Raw genomic sequence first — 20,362 nt, forward strand, 5'->3', positions numbered from 1 at the left:
GTGCTGGTGGTGATGGCGATGGTTGTGATGATGGTGGTGATGGTGGGGGTAGGATGATGGTGGTGGTGGTGATGGAGGTGATGGGTTAGTAGTAGAAGCAGTAGTGGTAGTAATATAGAAGCAGTATTTTGGTGAAGAAGCAGGAGGATCACATGAAATTCTGTTGTGCACTGTTCTTCACAGAATAGGGAAAATACTGGCAGCTTGTCTCTACTTCGTCTTCTTTGGGGTTGAATAATCTCTTCTGCTACTTTCTATGTGTCTATTCTAGTCTCTTTTGGGAAAACAGGTATTTTCAATAAAGCTTTAATTTCTGCCTCTCAGTAACATGTGAGTATGATTCAGACTCTAGGTGTCAAATCCTAATTTCTGGGAGAGAGCACCCCATTGGAACAGGTTGGATCATCTGTCCAGTGCTGGTCCAGTCAGCTGGGACCAGTGAGCAGGGCTGTGGTAGGGTCCCTTACAGGAGCTTGTTGGTGTACCTTACATTTTGGGGAGGAGGGACATGGAGGAAATGGTAGAAATCTCTAGGACAAGATTTGAACTGAAGAGACATAGCTGCCTATGAGGGGAGGATGGTAGAATTTGATAATAGAAGGGAGCTGAGGTTTCCTCTTCGGGACACGTGGTGGAGAGTGAACTTTGAATTTGTTGAGTGAATGAACAAATATTTAATCTGAAAAAAGCAATTTCTGGATTTCCTGCCTTCATACTCTGTGAACATTGGATTACTAGATTAAAAGTAAGTTAGCACAGGTTCAACTTGGACCACTCTTTAAATGACCTTTAGCAAGTCATTTTCCTTAATTTGTTTCCTCATTATACATGGGATTTAAAAATAATCCTGCCTTATCTCTTTGTGGTGATCAGAGAGATAATACAGATTAAAGTGCTCTGAAAACTGCAAGATGTTATACAAATATAAAGTTTTATCATGAACATGTGAATACTAAGTAGTATCCCTAATCACTCTCTCCTTGGACTCACGCTGGTATTTGCACATGTTCCTGTCCATGGGGGTGAGAGGTAGAAAAGGATGAAAGGCCGTGTAAAACTGCTGAATAATAGGTATTTCACAAGAGGAGGAAATGCTGTAATGCCCCGTTTGCTTTATTCTCACCTTCCTTTGAACATTTCTGGGCGGGCAAATTACTTTCACTCTAAGCAACTTCTTCATTGCCAAATAGCCTCTGATGTGAAGAGCTTATTTTGGTGGCAAAAGAAGGACAACCAACTTGGTTGCAATAAAAAGAGGCAGGCAAGAATACTGGAGTGGGTAGCCATTCCCTTCTGCAGGGGATCTTCCCAATTGAGGGATCAAACCTGTGTCTCCTGCATTGCAGGTGGATTTTTTTTTTACTATCTGAGCCACCAGGGAAGCCCTAAAAAGAGGTATGATTTATAAAATTTTGTAGGCTATGGAGACTGTGAGAGATGCTTTGTGACATGAAGGTGTGGAGATGGCATGCGCTTGTGTAAGGGGGTGAGGGGAGATGGGGGAAGAAGGAGTGTTAAGGAACCATGGCGAACACAGTCAGGAGCTCAACTGGTGTCTCTCCCTTAGCCTGTGGTTCAGTGTGGGAGGCGCTGATGCTCTGCACTTGTCTGTCGGTGGTCCAGGGAGGGAAGAGACCACTTCCTCCAGCCCACACTAGTGAGGCTGTTTCTGGGGGTGGATGAACTGAAGGAAGTGTTGTTAACAGAATTTAAGCTAATGGTTCCACTTGCTGGGTTTTCTTTGACTTTAAGAAAACACAGTTGGGGAGGGACTGGGGAAACTGCGACCCTGGATATCAGGTTACCTACTATCTCAGCTTAGGCTCAAAGTCATATGTGTCAAGCCTATTATTACCTCCAATTCACAGAGAGGGCAATTGACCTTCCGAACATTGGAATGATTGCCCAAGGTCTGTGGCACATAGAAGAGAATCCAATATTCAAACCGTGGCTTGTTTGATTCCAAACCGCGTGCTCTTTCTAGAAGACTTAACATGGAAACAGTGTCCAAGAGATGGTTTAACTTGATTTCAATGTTACATCCATCTGTTTCAAGTTAACTGGCTTATTTATGGATACTTTCAGGATCATCTAACCCACCCACAGTCCACTGCAGGTAAAACCCAGACAGATGAGTATCTTAGTTTTTATCAGGATTTTATTCTGAGAAGGGAGACTCCACTGTCATGTTCAATGCTTGGAGAATGGAAAACACACTGGGCGGTCATCTGTCCCTTCTCTGCTCAGAGGTCAGTCCAGGCTCCTTGCTTGGGTTGGGCTTTGATGGACATTCTCAGAGACCTCAACCAGCAGGGACTTGATGGGAGGCTAGATGTTCTCTGAGCATTTGGGGGTATGCTCACCTATAAAACAGAGCACCAGTGTTGAATGTACTGTGACTTTAGCTGTTCAGAAATGGGGAACCAAAAATGTTAAATTGAGCATTTAGAGAAAATTTCAGACCAAGTAAGTGGATTTTAAGCTTAGCTTTGCAAGAGGAGAGGGGTTTTTGCAGAAGACAGAGGACAAGAGGTTGTAGATCCAGCCCTGGAGGAGGGCTGCCCTCAGGCAATGGTGCAGAAGCAGCCATGAGCCAAGTTTAATGGTGCTTAGTGAAAAATTACTGGATTAGTGGAGTCAAAATGACAAGGAGGGCCTTAAAGAGAGAAAGAAGAGTTTGAAATTCATCCTGAAGAATAGACCATGCCTATTTTGTTTGGACTATGAAGTTTGGAGACGGTTGCATGGTCTTGCTCAAAATCGACTGTGATCCACCAGCTCTTTGGTCTTCAGGGAATGCCCATGGAGGATCTCATGGTAGCAGAGTTCCATACTTTTGGGCCACTCCAATGGACATGCAGCTTACACAGGTCCCAGTGTTCTCTGTGACTATGACTTTTTTTTTTTTGGAGGTGTGGGAAGAAGCAATATTCTCAGTAAAGACTCACAGTGACAGATAATCCTGCACGTTGAATCCTAGGCAGAGAAATCCTAGGCTCAGAAATCTATTTCATGTTAATGACAGCCTGGGCAGTGTGTTGTCTGCGGTGGGTCCCTGTTGCTGGTGGGAGTCTTCTTGCTAACAGAATCTCCGTGATGTGGTGGCTGTAGCATACTTTTACAATATTGTCCCTGACTTTACCACAACTGTCTTCCCCTGTCTTTTTGCTAAAGTTTCTAAAGCAGGTCTCATTCTTCTAACCTCAGTGCCTTGTTGATTCCTTAGCCCCCAGTCTCCTTCAGTCTCTCTTTTCTTTCCCACTCCCATCTATCTTGGCCTTTGGTTTCTTTCCTGTCCCTCCTGGTTGGGGTTGTTCTTTTCCCAGTGGCATTTTTCAGTGCTCTCTTGTCTTTTGCAGCAGAGCCATTTAACTTCTTACCTGCTCCTGGCTGTGAGGTTATGGAGACATCACTCACATTCGTATTCCAGTGCAGGCTTGATAAGACTGCCTGCATCTGCACTCTGGTTTGACTTCCTGTTAGTTACACAAGTTGTGGGCAGTTGCTCTTTGTGCCTCAGGTTTCTCCACTTGAAAACTGGGGTAATAGGGCCTTCCCAGGTGGTTCAGTGGTTAAGAGTTTGCACTTCCACTGCAGGGGGCATGGGTTTGATTCCTGGTTGGGGAACGAGGATCCTGTATACTGTGTGACTTGGCAAAAAAAAAAAAAAAGAGATAAAATAAAACTAGGGTGATAACAGTCCCTGCCTCATAGTGTAGTTATGAGGAGAAATTGGAATCTTGTCTGTGAATCCTTTAATGTAATGTATGGGTCATAATACGTGTTGCAAAAATGTTGCTGTCATTGCTATTCTGACAGACCCTCAGTTATAACACACATATAATAACTACATATGATTACAGCCATGAAATTAAAAGATGCTTGCTCCTTGGAAGGAAAGCTATGACAAACCTAGACAGTGTATTAAAAAGCAGAGACATCACTTTGTGGACAAAGGTCCATGTAGTCAAACCATAATTTTTCCAGTAGTCATGTACAGATGTGAGACTTGGACTATAAAGAAGGCTAAGCACTGAAGAATTGATGCTTTTGAATTGAGGTGCTAGAGAAGACTCTTGAGAGTCCCTTAGACAGCAAAGAGATCAAACCAGTCAATCCTAAAAGGAATCAACACTGACTATTCATTGGAAGGACTGATGCTGAAGCTGAAGCTCCAATACTTTGGCCACCTGATGCCTAAAGCTGACTCATTGGAAAAGACCCTGATGCTGGGAAAGATGAAGGGTAGGAGAAGGGGGCAACAGAGTATGAGATGGTTGGATAGAATCACCAACTCAATGAACATGAGTTTGCACAAACTGTGGGAGACAGTGAAGGACAGGGAAGCCTGTTGTGCTATAGTCCATGGGGTCACATAGAGTTGGACATGGCTTAGAAACTGAGCAACAACTTCAATCAAAATCCTGATTTAGGAGAGAAGGAGATATTGGCCTATTTGAAAGCACATGTGGTTGGGAGTCCAGGGTCTGGGCTCTGGTCACAGCTGTGACAGATGCATTATAATCATAATAATTGTACCTGACACCATTTATTGTGTAACACCAAGTCTTTTACTTGTGCTATAGGGTTTAATCTTCATAATTTGATGGGGTGTGGGTGCGTGCATGCTCAGTGTGTCTGACTCTGTGTGACCCCATGGACTGTAGCCCACCAGGCTCCTCTCTCCATGGACTTTTCCAGGCAAGAATGACCAGACTGGATTGCCATTTCCTCCTCCAGGGGATCTTCTCCACCGCAGGGCTGAACCCTCGTCTCTTACGTCTCCTCCACTGACAGGCGGGTTCTTTACCTCTAGTGCCACTTTGATCTTCATTTAGGTTAAGGAAACTGAGATTTACGTGGCTGTACTTCCCCAGCCAGTAAACAGACCTGGGTTTTGAACTCAGATCAGTCTCCTCACTTGTAAAATGATGTGATGATCTCTAACGTTCTTTAGGGTTAATACTAAATAGACCATGTGGGCTCTGATGCAGAGTTGACGAGCATCCATCTGGCAGTTCAGACCCTCACTGCTCTTGGACCCTTGTGAATACTGATGAGATAACGTCAATAAAAGACTGCAGTACCCAGCAGGCCTCCATGCACCTTAGTTTTCCTTTCCTTCCTCTTCTAGTTCTGAGTTCTTTGTGGTACCAAACAAACACAGTAGATGGGGGATTTCCAGTACCTGGTCTGCAGGTTTTCCTGGTTCCCATCATTTCCACTGGTTGATGAAATGAGAAAAATGACAAGAGAGTAAACTTTTCAAAATGATAAATGCATTCTATTTTTAATAGTCTGTGTCCACAATGAAATAATGATAATAGATGTTGACTTTTGTCTAGTTTTTCTAGGTGATACACAGTTTATAAATTTAGGTCCCTTAGCCTGAATTTTCCCTGAATTTTCTCTTATCCAGAAAAGCAAATGACCAGGCATTAACCATAGTTGAGCTGAGTTTTTAAAATGATCTGTCATTAAAAAAAAAAGGTTAAAAAATTTTTCCATTAGGTCACAGATTGAGACTTTCATAAATTTGAAATAAAAATAAGTGGCCAGGAGAATTAAATTAAAAACCACATATATATACAAACACAAGCTCCATTTTTTATTATTAGGTTTAGGAGACAGAAATTTCTCTGACAAGTGGTAATAAAAGTTTGTAAATACCTATCCTCAGTTTTAATACTTATTTCCTTGGGACTGGCAATAATCGGTTCATGGATCATTGGCATCACTGGGGCTTCCCTAGTGGCTCAGATGGTAAAGAATCCAACTGAAATACAGGAGATCCGAGTTTGATCCCTGGGTCAAGAAGATCCCCTTTGGCTACCCACTCCAGGATTCTTGCCTGGAAACTTATATGGACAAAGGAGCCTAGCAGGCTACACTTCATGGGGTCGCAAAGAGTTGGACGTGACTGAGGGACTGATAGTTTCACTTAACTTTATTGGAGTAGAGATGATTTACACGGTTAGTTTCTGCTGTACAACAAAGTGAATCAGTTACACATACATCCACTCTTTTTTAGATTCTATTCCCATATAAGTCATTATAAACTATTGAGTAGAGTTCGCTCTGCTATACAGTAGGTCCTTATTAGTCACCAGTTTCACATAGGGTAGTGTGTATATGTCAACCCCAATCTGCCTATTTATGAGCCTGGTAACAGAGCAAGACTGACTCAAAATGTAGATGAAAAAATGCTGTATCTTATCTGTCCTACTTTGAGGGAGGGTCTGCCTAGCAATAGAGTTCTTAACCTGGGGTTCATGCATTTAGTTCAGAAAGTAGGTGAATTGGAAGGGGAAAATATTTATGCTTTTTTCTTTGCTGAAATACTGACATTTAATCTGTCAAAGTGTAAAGTCAGGCCATGAATCACTGTCGTGTGAGCAGTATCCAAGACTTTGGTTCCAAGAGAGGTCACGGTTACTTTTATATCATATATCTAAGATAATCTCAAAATACTGTCTATACTGTTTTGAAATTGTAGTAACTGCTAGGTTTGTTAGTTAATATATCCTTAAAGAAGCACTTTGACTGTGTGGATCACAACAAACTGTGGAAAATTCTTAAAGACATGGGAATACCAGACCACCCGATCTGTCTCCTGAGAAATCTGTATGCAGGTCAAGAAGCAACAGTTAGAACTGGACATGAAACAACAGACTGGATCCAAATGGGGAAGGAGTACATCAAAGCTGTATATTGTCACCCTGCTTATTTAACTTATATGCAGAGTGCATCATGCGAAATGCCAGGCTGGATGAAACACAAGCTAGAATCAAGATTGCTGGGAGAAATATCAATAACCTCAGATATGCAGATGACAATACCCTTATGGCAGAAAGCAAAGAAGAACTAAAGAGCCTCTTGAGAGTGAAAGAGGAGAGTGAAAAATTTGGCTTAAAGCTCAACATTCAGAAAACTAAGATCATGCCATCCGATCCCATGGCAAATAGATGGGGAAACAATGGAAACAGTGAGAGACTTTATTTTTTTAGGCTCCAAAATCACTGCAGATGGTGACTGCAGCCATGAAATTAAAAGACGCTTGCTTCTTGGAAGAAAAGCTATGACCAACCTAGACAGCATTAAAAAGCAGAAACATTATTTTACCAACAAAGGTCCGTCTAGTCAAAGCTATGGTTTTTCCAGTAGTCATGTATGGATGTGACAGTTGGACTATAAAGAAAGCTGAGTGCTGAAGAATTGATGCTCTTGAACTGTGGTGTTGGAGAAGACTCTTGAGAGTCCCTTGGACTGCAAGGAGATCCAACCAGACCATCCTACAGGAAATCAGTCCTGAATATTCATTGGAAGGACTGATGCTGAAGCTGAAACTCTAATACTTTGGCCACCTGATGCGAAGCACTGACTCATTGGAAAAGACCCTGAAGCTGGGAAAGATTGAAGGCAGGAGGAGAAGGGAACAACAGAGGATGAGATGGTTGGGTGGCATCACTGATTCGATGGATATGAATTTGAGTAGGCTCTGGGAGTTGGTAATGGACAGGGAAGCCTGGTGTGCTGCAGTCCATGAGGTGGGAAAGAGTTGGACATGACTGAGTGAGTGAACTAAAAAAGAACATACATTATTATACTGCAATTTAAGAAGAATTTTAGTAAGTGTGACTTCCCTGGTGGCTCACAAGGTAAAGCGTCTGCCTACAATGCAGGAGACCTGGGTTCGATCCCTGGGCTGGGAAGATCCCCTGAAGAAGGAAATGGCAACCCACTCCAGTATTCTTGCCTGGAAAATCCCATGGACGGAGGAGCCTTGTTGGCTACTGTTCATGGGGTCGCAAAGAGTTGGACACGACTGAGCGACTTCACTATCTATCTATCTATTAGTAACTGTAACTCAATGAAATTAGTTTCTTTGGTATCCTTATTTTGTACTTCTGTATTTTGTCTCATGCATAAAAAAATGTAATCCTAAGAGAAGTCCAGAGGAAGCATAAGATGGCCAAAGGGTCTCTTTAGCCCACGCACACACGTACACACACACACATACAGCTTTAAAAAGAGGCAGGAGAAGAAGAGAACTATTTTGTAAACATTTTCAGAATCATTTCCTTCAAACACTGATCAGTGAATGAGATTGGGGTCGCTGGGAGAGAGGGAGCTCTTCTGGGCTACCTGGATCATTTTGTTGTTGTTGTTCTCTGTCATCTACACTTTGAGTCGGTCTTGCTCTGCTAGCAGGCTCATGGAGCGTCACTGCTGCAGAGACATTCTGTGTTCCTGGGTTCAGGGTGGTCGCTTCTTGCCCCAAGGTCTTAAAGGATGTTCACCTCAGAGGAAGACCTTGATTACTAATTAACCAGCAAATCAGCCTGAGAAAAAGCTGGGCAATGATTTGCATTTGAACTCCATTAACATCAGCACCGTAACTGGTTACCAGGGCTGTGGCTGCTTTCTCTGGACTGTGCTCTGCACGGATTACCAGCCCATCCTTCAGAGAGAGGACACAGCCTCGGGGTTATGAGGTATGTTCCTAAACTGTGTGCTCACTGATGGCTACAGATGCGTGTGTACAAGTGTGTGTGGACTTGTGCTCATCTCCTTCAATCAGATGCCCTTGTTAACTGGTTAAACACAAAGATAAGCATCAATAACAAACCACAAAATTATACAAACACATATTAAACAAAACACAACTCTTTTTGTCCTTGAGACGTGTGTGTGTGTGTGTGGCGATGACTGATTTAATTTTCGAGGTGAATTCTGATTCTTGAGACGAGGTGGGGGAAGTGAGGGGAAGGAGTTAGAATTTGGGAGTTAGATGAGGGCAATTTGGGATGTTCCTTCTAAAATGACATGGAGCTGTGATTGAGAAGTGGTGTTTCAAGAATCCATCACAGTCAGCAACTTGAGAAATTTGTTTCTATCCCTGTGAGTTTGGTGCCTTTGCTGATCAAATAAAGAATTGTTATGGGTAAGAGTCTAAAGGGGTGTGTGTGTGTGTGTGTATGTGTGTGAAGTATTGGGGTGTGTACCTGCTTTGGTATGTCGGGAGATTTCCTGTGGGGTCTGGAAGAAGGAAATGAAGGGAAAGCCTCGATGTCTGGACTGACTGTCGCGTGTCAAAATGAAACGAGTGCCTAGGGGAGTGGAAAGGTGATGGATCGTTGCTGGACCCTCTCTGACAAAATGAAGTAATAGAGAGTCCTGTCTTCACTGGTTGTTGAGTGTCTAGCTGAACACAGTGGGCATTCCTTTTCCGATGAGCCGTGGAGGTGAGAAGAAAGAGTTGCGATTGGGGAAACAGAAGGGAAACCACGATCAATCCCGTGGGTCTCACTAGAAATGGCTTCCATGGGTTTTCAGTAGAGAGTCTGAATGGTGGCTTTCCTGTGTGGAAGGAGTATTCCGAACCTCTAAACTGCCTACTACTCTTTATCACAGTGTGGAACAGTGTGTGTGCATGGTAGGCAGGCAGGAAGAAGAGAGAGGGGTCTTTGTTTTGCTGTGCTGGGAAGGACCAAATGGTGGGGGGACCCTTCTGTTCTGTACCCCCAACTAAGCTAGCACGTCACTGTTTCACTCACTCTTCCACAGATGCCAAAGATTTTTAGCATCAGGCAACCCTTACCAATGAATTTTGATGGGCTAATACCAATACTTTATATGTAAACTGTTCCCTGAGCATGGAATACTAAGGGCTAGATGGCCCTAGAAGAAGAGATTTTCCATCTGAAAATTTCCAAAACTGCCAAATGTGATGGACAAAATAAGCCTTTGCACACCCTGCTGCTGGGGTGAGAATAGGGTCATAGCTGTCTTCCAGAGATGATGCATTTGGGGTTCGGATGAGGAAAATGAGGCCCAGAGGGGTTCAGCAGTTTTTCCAAGGTCACACAGCTAAGTTAGGTCAAGCTTTTAGATCTTTGCACTTTGGATGTAACAAGACTTGGGAGAAAAAGACCGTTAGCTCCCTTTTTCCTTCCCATTCTTTAAATATCCAGATGACAATGTATCAGGCCAATAAATTTTACCCAGGAGTTTTGAGGAATAGCCATGACTTGCTGGGGTCCTCTTTGCAAGTTATTCTCAGTCTCTGTAAAATGAACCCTTTCTTTCCCACAAGAGCTCTTGCCTCGTGTTATCAAAGAATTTTTAAAAGACTTAAATTGCCATATGCCAATCAGCTATCGGCTATACATAAAAAAATGAAAATGGATTATCTAGTTTATCTGAATTATCTAGAATTCAAGTAGCCATCTCAAGTTTGGGCCCCACCTGACTATCTATCTACTTTGCCTAAATGATTAGAGCAGTACCAGGAAAATGAGCTTTGGCAATTATTCATATAAGCGTTTTAATTTAAGAGGGAAAAAAATGACCATGGAGTCCACATGATTTATGTACAGCAATAACTTTCAGCTTTTCCAGGAGACTTTCCCTAATTAACATTGCAACCACCACCCCCATTCTCCCCCATTCCTCATTGTCCCCCCACCCAAGCCTTATTTTTCTCCAGAGCACTTATCAAAGTCCAACCTGTCGTACAGTCTCAGCTTAGAGGATAGTTGTCAGGACAAAATGAAATAATGCATGTTATGCACCTCACCCCGGGCCACACCCGTTCTAAGCACTTGTTTAATGACCCAGACACTATCTGATAAAAGCACAATCTCGCCAAAAGCTTTCTCGGGAGTGCACCGTGGGCATCATGGCATGGAACAACAGAGTAGTGGTTACAAGTTCTGGCTGCGAGCTCCAAAGGGCTGGTATTCAAACTGTGACTTTGCCCCTTATCATCTGTGTGTTATCAGGCAGGTTATATGACCTTGCTGAAGCTCAATTTCCTCATCTGAAAGTGAAGATGGTAGCAATAACTCACTGAGGGTTGTTAGGAAGATTGCGTGCAACAAATTACGTAATCTTATTAGCACGTTACTCAGTTGTGGGTAGTGATTTTTATCATTGTCATTGCACAGTTTATGCTTGTCACATGAAATAGAATATACAAAGATTGGCAACAGTCTGCTAAGTAGGTGTTTGTTTTTTTTAACAATTTTTCTCTTAAAAGCAGTTAAATCTATTTAAATTGCTTCCTTATTCTATTTGCCTCCTGTCATTTTTCTTTTCTTTTCTTTAATTTTTTTAAAATTTATTTTTAGTTGGAGGATAATTGCTTTACAGTTGAGTTGGTTTCTGCTGAACAGCAACATGGATCAGCCATAAGTATACATGTTTGTCATTTTTCTTGACCTTAATTTTTCCTGAATCGTATTTCCAATTTAGGACATGGTAAGGTTTCACCACTGAGACCCCTATAATTTGGGAAGTGAGGTCAATCAGATGATGCTGATGAGGGATTTTTTCTCTTTAAGGCTTAAGGAAATATGTCTCTCCTATAGCTAGAAACTTATTATCTTTGTTCCATAGAGCAGGTAACCATATTTAAATATATAATGCAGAAGGCCATTTTGATGAGAGGCAAACAGATTTTTAAAAAATGTATATTTTAAAAATGTATCATTTTAAAAATGATATTTTTTCAAAAGTCATATTTACTCATGTATATTAATTATCTATTGTTGCATAACAAATTGCCCCAAATTTAACAGCTTGAAGCAATAAACATTTATTATCTTACAATTCCTGTGGGTTTGGAATACTTAACTTTGCTGATTGTATCTCCATGCAGCCCAACATGTCTCTCCACCCTTGTATTTCCTGTAAATTATTAGACCTGGAGTTTTGACAGATACAGATTTGTTTTCTATAGCATGAATGGTGCATAGATGGGAACAGCATCTTCCAGCAGGACATACATAAAATCTAACAGATTCTTTTTTTGCTTTAAATGTTCATAGCCATTGGGGAGCATTTCTTCACTCCACTATTTCATTAGGAGTTGTGATGCAGTGACACTGTAATTTTATCATTCTTTGTTTACTTATTAAATGAAATATTCCTATAGAAAGAAATTTTCCCTGGTCTATCATTTGGTTTATTCAGGAACAGTTTGTAGTGGAAAGGTAGGATAAACATTTGACTTTTTATTTACTGGTTTTCAAACTAAGGAGTTTATCCCTAGAATCCTCCAAAGGGGATCAATGAGAATTTTTAGTCCAAAATCTTTATGAATTCATAGATTTAAATACGTTTCATCCATATTAGTCCACTGACGGCATTATTATTATTAATGCTCATATTGTCCCACTTAACCCAATGAGAGTCTCTTCAGGTTGGTTCCTGGTACTCTTTGGTAGCTCCCTTCTTGCTGGTTTAACATGATAACCTAAACTCCTTTTGTACATTTCCTGCCCCAGGCTCAAATTAAACATCTCTAAGGAGTCCTTAGAGATGTTTCCTTTACATGGGAAATATTATTTAGAATAGTATTGGACTTCCCCTGTGGCTCAGTGGTAAAGAATCTGCCTGCCAATGCAAAAGACTTGGGTTTGATCTCTGGGTCAGGAAGGTTTCCCTGAAGAATGAAATGACAACCCACTCCAGTATTCTTGCCTGAAGAATCCCATGGACAGAGGAGCCTGGCGGGCTACAGTCCATGGGGTCACAAAGAGTCAGACATGACTGACTAACACTTACTTTAGAGTGAAATTACCCAACTGATAATTATAGTTGATGGGTACCTGGGCCTTTGTTATTTTACTCATTCCTCTTGTATATACATTTGAGCTTTTCCATTAAAAAAACTTCGCTGACTATATGTGAAAGAAAACTCAAATCTAAACTTGTTTCTCTTTCTTTGTAGATGGCAAGAAAGAAGCTGAAAAAGTTCACTACTTTGGAGCTTATGCTCAGTATTCTTCTGCTTGTGGTGTTTATCATCACTATTCCCATCTTCGTGCTTTCAGCCAGAGATTCCCTGGAATCACAAGGTAACAAGGAGGTCTGGAGTTATCCCTCCACATGTTGCTCTTTTCAAAGCAGAAACCTCATAAATGGCAGGGAAGTAAGTAATGCTTTCATGTTGACTGGTGTGAGCCTGTATGTGTGTGTTGGGGACCACCCAACTCAAACTGTGACAGCGCAGTTCAGCTCAGTCACTCAGTCGTGTCTGACTCCCTGTGACCCCACGGACTGCACACCAGGCTTCCCTGTCCATCACCAACTCCCAGAGCTTGCTCAAGCCCATGTTCATCGAGTCGGTGATGCCATCCAACCATCTCATCCTCTGTCGTCCCCTTCTCTTCCTGCCTTCAATCTTTCCCAGCATCAGTGTCTTTTCTAATGAGTCAGTTCTTTGCATCAGGTGGCCAAAGTATTGGAGCTTCAGCTTCAGCATCAGTCCTTCCAATGAACACTGAGGACTGATTTCCTATAGCATGGATCTCCTTGCAGTCCAAGGGACTCTCAAGAGTCTTCTCCAACACCACAGGTCAAGAGCATTGATTCTTCAGTGCTCAGCTTTCTTTATAGTCCAACTGTCACATCCATACATGACTACTGGAAAAACCATAGCTTTGACTAGACGGACTTTTGTCTTTTAATCCACCACTTTTGGGGTATTTTGTTTGTTTTTTTTGAAAGTTTTTTGTTTGTTTGTTTGCTTTTGATGTGGGCCATTTTTAGTCTTTATTGAATGTGTTACAATATTGTCAGCAAAATAATGTGACAGCACAACAGGCATACATTGAGGTCTAACTCTGACACTTTTATCCCCCAGTTTAGCCTAGTACAGGATTCCACAACTGGCACTCAAAATATATTGGCCAAATTTCATTAAATAATTGTATTTTTTCACAATAATAATTAATAATACCCTTATATGAAACTCCAATACTTTAGCCACCTGATGCAAAGAACTGACTCATTGGAAAAGACCCTGAAGCTGGGAAAGATTGAAGGTAGGAGTAGAAGGGGACAACAGAGGGTAAGATGGTGGGATGGCATCACCAACTCGATTAGCTGGTAATGGACAGGGAAGCCCGGTGTGCTGCAGTCCATGGGGTCGCAAAGAGTCAGACACGACTGAGTGACTGAACTGACATAAAACATAGTCAAATAAGTATATAATCAAGTAAAATATATTAGGCCCAAGTTTGTTCTTTAAAAAAATAACAGCAAATAGAGTAGTTTATTAAAAGTTTATTGAGCTGTATTATTTTCAAAGCGGGGCTAGATTGTGCTGAGTTATCCATGATTTTGTATCTGGGCTTCATCTAAGAGCAGCTTCCTAGTTGGGGCAGGCAACGAAGGCCAGTATGTAGCCAGAGGAAAGACTATTCCCTCCTTCCCTTATTCTCAGCCATGCCATTTCTACTTTTGTGGGAAGCTAGATTAAATAATCTCAAAGGTTGTTAAATTCTTAAAATTCTCTGATCCTGAAGATGAAAATAAAACCTGCATGCAGAAACTGACACAAACAAGAAGTTCTTTTAATCCATCACTTTTGGGGTATTTTGTTTGCCTTTTTTTTTTTTAAGTTGTTTGTTTGTTTGCTTTTGATGTGGGCCATTTTTAGTCTTTATTGAATTTGTTACAATATTGCTTCTGTTTTATGTTTGGTTTTTGACTTTGAGGCATGTGGGTGGGATCTTATCTTAGCTTCTCAATTAGGGATCAAACCTGTACTCCCTGCATTGGAAAATGAGTCTTTAAACCACTGGACCACCAGGGAAATCCCAATCCACCACTTTGAATTGGAAACCCTAGTGAAAAGAAAGCTTATTAAAAGCCTCATTGTTTTGTCCTGATATTGTTATGAACTTATCGTAGAGAGCCCTAAAGAAATCTTTGATGAGCTTTCAATCTAATGGTGGAATCCAACTCCTTGCTCTTGTATGCACTTGGGGAGCCTTGCTAGTAGAAGGAGATGGTGCAGGTATGCATACATGCTAAGTTGCTTCAGTTGTGTCCGACTCTTTGCAACCCTGTGGACTGTAGCCCACCAGCCTTCTCTGTCCATAGGATTTCCCAGGCAAGAATACTGGAGGGGGTTGTCATGCTCTTCTCCAGGTACAGGTATATATAGGGTTAAATGCAGTCAGCAAGAACAAAATGAAGCTTTATAAAGTGAATATGTACATTTCAAAGTCACAGAGTGAAGCCCAATCAGCAGTGACATCCATATAATTGAAAGTGTTGAGAGCTATGGGGGTATCAGATGCCTGTGATGTTAATTCTGTCTGGTGGTCTCATTTTATGTTTGTTTTTGGGATAATCCTAGATCCTGGGACGACAGTTAGCCCAGATTCTGGGGCAAGTACCACCCCTGGTTCTGCTGAGTGCCCAGTGGTAAATGACTCTGAACGGATAAACTGCATCCCTGACCAATCACCAACAAAGGTTTGAGTTACGAATCTGGTTTTCATTTAAGAGTTTATGAGATTGGATAAAGTGTTTTTTGTTTGTTTGTAGTCCCTAGAATTGTTGTTTGCATTGCAATTATTGCTGATTCAGAAAAAGTAATCCTGTATTCATGCTTAAATGATAGTGCAGCTTTAGGAAAAGAACTAGAAAATCCCCTTGGGTTGCTGGATTCAGCACATAAAAGTATAGGCTGCCCAGTTAAATTTAATTTCAGATAAACAATGAATTTTGTTTTAGTATATGTTCCAAGTAAGACTTGGGACTTACTCATACTAAAAATGTATTTGTCTTTTATCTGGTAACACTGCTTGGTTACTAGTTCTCTCTGACTCTTTCGTCTCTCCTTTGCCTGTCTCTCTTTTTTCCTTACACATTTCCAATAGGTTATCTAGGATACAATAAAAAGTCAACCACAGGCACAAAACAGTATTTCAAATAAGGACAGTTTCCAGAGCCTTCCTTTGTGGCTCAGCTGGTAAAGAATCCACCTGCAATGTGGGACACCTGGGTTTGATCCCTGGGTTGGGAAGATCCCCTGGAGAAGGGAAAGGCTACCCACTCCAGTATCCTGGCCTGGAGAATTCCAAGGTCTGTATAGTCAGTCCATGGGGTTGCAAAGAGTTGGACACGACTGAGCAACTTTCACTTTCCAGAGCCAAGTTTTGAAGGAAGAGGTAATAAATAATAAACCAGATTAAAGATAGTACAGACATCTGGGTATTTACTGTAGGGCAATGTTTCTTGATCATCAGCTGAAATCCAGCAGGATATTAGGATTATAAAGTGTATTGCACACACCATATCAGTCATATTCACGTTGGAGGCTTCTGAGTGAAGTCCACTGACGTGTAATGGCAGGTTTGTATCAGGCACGGAGAGGATGCTTGCTGCCTGTGAGTCTTGGGCATGTGGCACCTTCACATTTACCTCTGTGCTGTCCTATTGTTTGTGGGCTGGAAAAATCTGTGATGTTCTTGAGAGATACTATTTTAGTTTGTCTAAAGGTCCTAATACCAAAAGGCATTGTATTTCTATGTTTTTTTCTCATATATATGGAGGCTAGAAGTCCAAAATCAAGATGTTGTTAGGTTGGTTCCTTTTTTTAAAAAAAACAAACAAACTTTATTTATTTATTTTTGGCTGTTCTGGGTCTTTGTGGCTGCGCTCGGGCTTTCTCTAGTTGTGGCGGGGGGTGGGGCTACTCTAGTTGCAGGGTGCGGGCTTCTCATCGTGGTGGCTTCTCTTGTTGCAGAGCATGAGCTCTAGGGCGTGGGCTCCACTAGTTGTGGCACACAGGCTTAGTGGCCCTGTGGCACGTGGGATCTTCCTGGACCTGAGATTGAACCTGTGTCCCCTGCATTGGCAGCCAGAGTCTTAACTACTGGACCACCAGGGAAGTCTAGGGTTGGTTCCTTTTGAGAGCTCTGAGGAAGAATCTGTTTCATGCATTTGTCCTAGCTTCTGCTGATGTCACAATGCTTGGTGTTCCTTGGCTTGAAGCTACATCACTCCATTCTCTGCTTCTGTCTTCACATGGCATTCTCCAAGGGTGTATGTGTGTCTCTGTTCAAATTACTGTAGTTAGGAGAAGAGTGATTTGACAGAACCAGTCAGGAAGCTCAGAGGCCATGTTGAAGGCAAGAGAGAGCTCCAATATGGTTGTTTTTTTTGTTGAGTTGCTAAGTCATGTCCAGCTCTTTGAGATCCAATGGAGTGCAGCATACCAGGCTTCCCTATCCTTTCCTTCACCATCTCCTGGAGTTTGCTCAAACTTACGTCTGTTGAGTCAGTGATACCATCCAGCCATCTGGTCCTCTGCTGCCCCTTTCTCCTCCTGCCTGCCAAAATCAGAAGGAATCCCAATTAGACCAGTTCATCTCACCAAGCTCTTGCACCCTTCATCTGGCATCTTATCCTGAGAAAAATGAATGCAACCCACTCTTAGATTGGTGAAGAGACATGCCTGCTTGGAGTAGGAAGAAATGAATCTGAGCAGAAAATCTGGATTCAGATTTTGGAAGAAATGAATCTGAGCAGAAAATCTGGATTCAGATTTTGGAAGACCTTGGATTTGGGGTACAGGGGTTTATTTTTTTATGTGACATAGAGCATCTAGGAGAAGCCACTGAGGGCTGAACGAAATAATATAATCAGAAACTAAGAAGAGAGAGAATAAAAGATGTAGAAATAAAGGAAAAAGAAGGTAGAAGAGAGAAAGAAAAAGAAGGCACTTCAATCTGGGGCCAAATGTCAACAAGTTTAGTGTTTTAGATGATAGATTCAATAGGTAGAGGAGATAACTGAAGTAAATAAATAACAAGACTATAAAACAAAAATTTATAAGTTGTAAATAAAATACTGTGTGGATCACAAAACAGAAGAGATTATCACCAAGGAGAAGGTGGTGGTCTGGAATTAGCAGTAAGTAGGATTTTTGACAGAGATGAGAGAAATGGAAAGTGAGTTCAGAAAAGAGGAGACAGTGACAGAAGTGACAGAAGAGGACGTGTGGGGCACACACGGGACATAGCGAGTGGTCCCGTGTGGCCAGTTACAGGATGGGCGCCAGAGAGCATGTAGTGTTTGGGACTATAAGGCAGATTGGAGCTTGCTGTAGAGGACCATCCCTGCGCTGCTTTGTCGACAGGAATGGGGAGTTGTGGTCTAGGCAGGTTGTGCCGAAGCAAGATGTTTCCAGAAAGCTGATCCACACCCATTTACCTGCCCCTGTGATAGCGTGCTAGGAAACTACTTGCTCAGAAGCCTGCCTGGAAGACTAATGCATCTTCAGTCTGTTCACCCTCCTGCAACACCCCGTCTTGTTGCTGGCCACGTGAACGTCACATGTCACTGCTGCCTCAGGAATTGGTCTTTCATTTTATTATAAGGCCTTTTAATAAACGCTGTGGTATCAAGATCGTAGTTCAGTAAACAACCTTTGCCTTTCTTCTATGTGTTATACCCAAGGAATTAATCTATGACCTTGGCATTCAGTCACCGGCCTGCTCCTCCTCAGCGCAGCCAGAGGGAAAGACTCTAGAAAGCACTTTCAGGGGTTGGGTTTTTCATAGACGGTATTTCTTAGGTAATCTGTTGTGTGTTTTAAGTATCCTGGGTGCTATATGCTGATCCAGGCTGTTGTTGAGAGGCTCTGATTCTATGGGTAATGATGTGTATGTGTGTGTATAGATTTAGATAAATAGCTACACAGATACTTAATATTAAAGTATCTATATATATATAGGTAAGTGTATTTGTTGAAGGAAAGGATTAAGGCTATATGGGGGAGGGAAGTGGGAATAAATTATGAACATGACGCCAGGCTGGGCACCATGTCTTACTGCTGAGGCCGTTGCTGTAATGTTTTCTTACTCCTCTCACCTTCTCTCCTCTGGGGTTGAAGAATTAACAGTATAAATCTCCCTTCAGATGATTCTTTGTTGTAAAATCCATTGTTTCTTATCCCAGTAAAGGGAGGGAATCCTGTGTCCGGGACAGAATAAAGTCATCTGTCAACCACCCCCCAGTTGCTCTTGGGAGCCTTTTTAGAGAGAACAGGCTCAAAGAGCCCCTTTCATGGGTCTCAGAAGGAAAGATGGCTCAATTATTAGTAGCTAAACCCCTAGTCCTGATCTCTAGTTCTGGACTAGCTGATGAAGCCTTTTAATCCACTATTCCAGAATTTAGTTGAACGATCCCACTGATGGCAGGGAGCAGAAATATTTAGCATAAATTCCAGATATCCAGCTTGGGAGAGAGCTGGTAGGTAATAATTTTCAACTCTTTGGTTTTCAGGATTGGAATGTATTGTATAAAAAGAGATTTACATGGTTAAACCTGCAATCCCTGAGGAACCATTTAGTTAAGCTGAGAACACTTTGCAATTATGTGTTTCCTGTGGATACGATTAATAATAATACTAATGGTAATCTTTCAATGATATTTGAGTTGTCACCCTATTTCTTATTCAGAAACTTTGTCATATTTGATAACAAACACACTTGGTAGTTATCTACTTATTACTTATATCTTTTTCCAAATTCCAGTTTATCAAAAAGTGTTTAATGGAGCAAGTTTTACAGTATATTAGCAAGTATATATCAGATCATTATTAGTCTCCAACCTCAGAATTACTCTGTGTCCACACAACATTAATTAAGGGCCATTGTACTGGGAAGGGCAGTGAGCTGCAAAAGCCTGAATATAGACTTCAGTTGTCTTGAACCAATAGTGTAGCCATTGGGCAGCAGCATGTTAGGTGAGCCAGGGTATTAACATCTGGTCTTGGCTGTACTCTGAAAAACTCTGCCACTTGGTCACTAAGTCACATTTCCCTTGCAGACTGTTAAGACCTTATCAGTGACATGAGACAATGTGGACACTGAAATTTATTCATTAACAGATGACTACTGAGCAAGTGCCAGGAGTGCTACTAAACGCTGTAGTTAACAAGACTTTAAAATAGTGCCTCTGAGGCCCTGACAGATGTTCTGTGAACTTCACTGTACTATAATTTAGGGGACTCGAGATTCTAGATCATAAGAATTGTAGACATGGCATGTTCTTTGCTGTCAGACTTCACTATGGGATAGAAAGAAGTGGTCAGGTTAACTTTCTAAACCAAACTTAAAGTGCATATTACGATATTATCTATAATTAAGGCACAATAACCTCAGGTATGCAGATGACACCATCCTTATGGCAGAAAGTGAAGAGGAACTAAAAAGCCTCTTGACGAAAGTGAAAGTGGAGAGTAAAAAAGTTGGCTTAAAGCTCAACATTCAGAAAATGAAGATCATGGTATCCGGTCCCATCACTTCATGGGAAATAGATGGGGAAACAGTGCAAACAGTGTCAGACTTTATTTTTTTGGGGTTCCAAAATCACTACAGATAGTGACTGCAGCCATGAAATTAAAAGACACTTACTCCTTGGAAGGAAAGTTATGACCAACCTAGATAGCATATTGAAAAGCAGAGACAATACTTTGCCAACAAAGGTCTGTCTAGTCAAGGCTATGGTTTTTCCAGTGGTCATGTATGGATGTGAGAGTTGTACTGTGAAG

At 41.6% G+C, this 20,362-nt stretch overlaps 1 protein-coding gene across 3 annotated transcripts in view; it reads left to right on the top strand.

Moving 5' to 3' along the window:
• The first annotated feature begins 1,354 nt into the window (after positions 1 to 1,354).
• The window catches only part of MGAM (maltase-glucoamylase (alpha-glucosidase)), a 102,467-nt gene continuing 83,459 nt past the window's right edge, over positions 1,355 to 20,362 (top strand). Inside the window, exons 1-4 of one of the 3 annotated variants that reach the window (XM_010854981.1) lie at positions 1,377 to 1,395; positions 8,411 to 8,495; positions 12,737 to 12,863; positions 15,155 to 15,273. In XM_010854981.1, the coding sequence (XP_010853283.1) occupies positions 12,737 to 12,863; positions 15,155 to 15,273 (246 nt within the window). In that variant the 5' untranslated portion in view covers positions 1,377 to 1,395; positions 8,411 to 8,495. Of the gene's footprint in view, positions 1,396 to 1,853; positions 2,117 to 8,410; positions 8,496 to 12,736; positions 12,864 to 15,154; positions 15,274 to 20,362 lie in introns of those variants that run through there. The other 2 variants (XM_010854982.1, XM_010854983.1) reach the window with 2 other exon arrangements.

This window comes from Bison bison, unplaced genomic scaffold (genome assembly GCF_000754665.1).
Source record: "Bison bison bison isolate TAMUID 2011002044 unplaced genomic scaffold, Bison_UMD1.0 scf7180017864352, whole genome shotgun sequence".
Taxonomy (NCBI): Eukaryota; Metazoa; Chordata; class Mammalia; order Artiodactyla; family Bovidae; genus Bison; species Bison bison.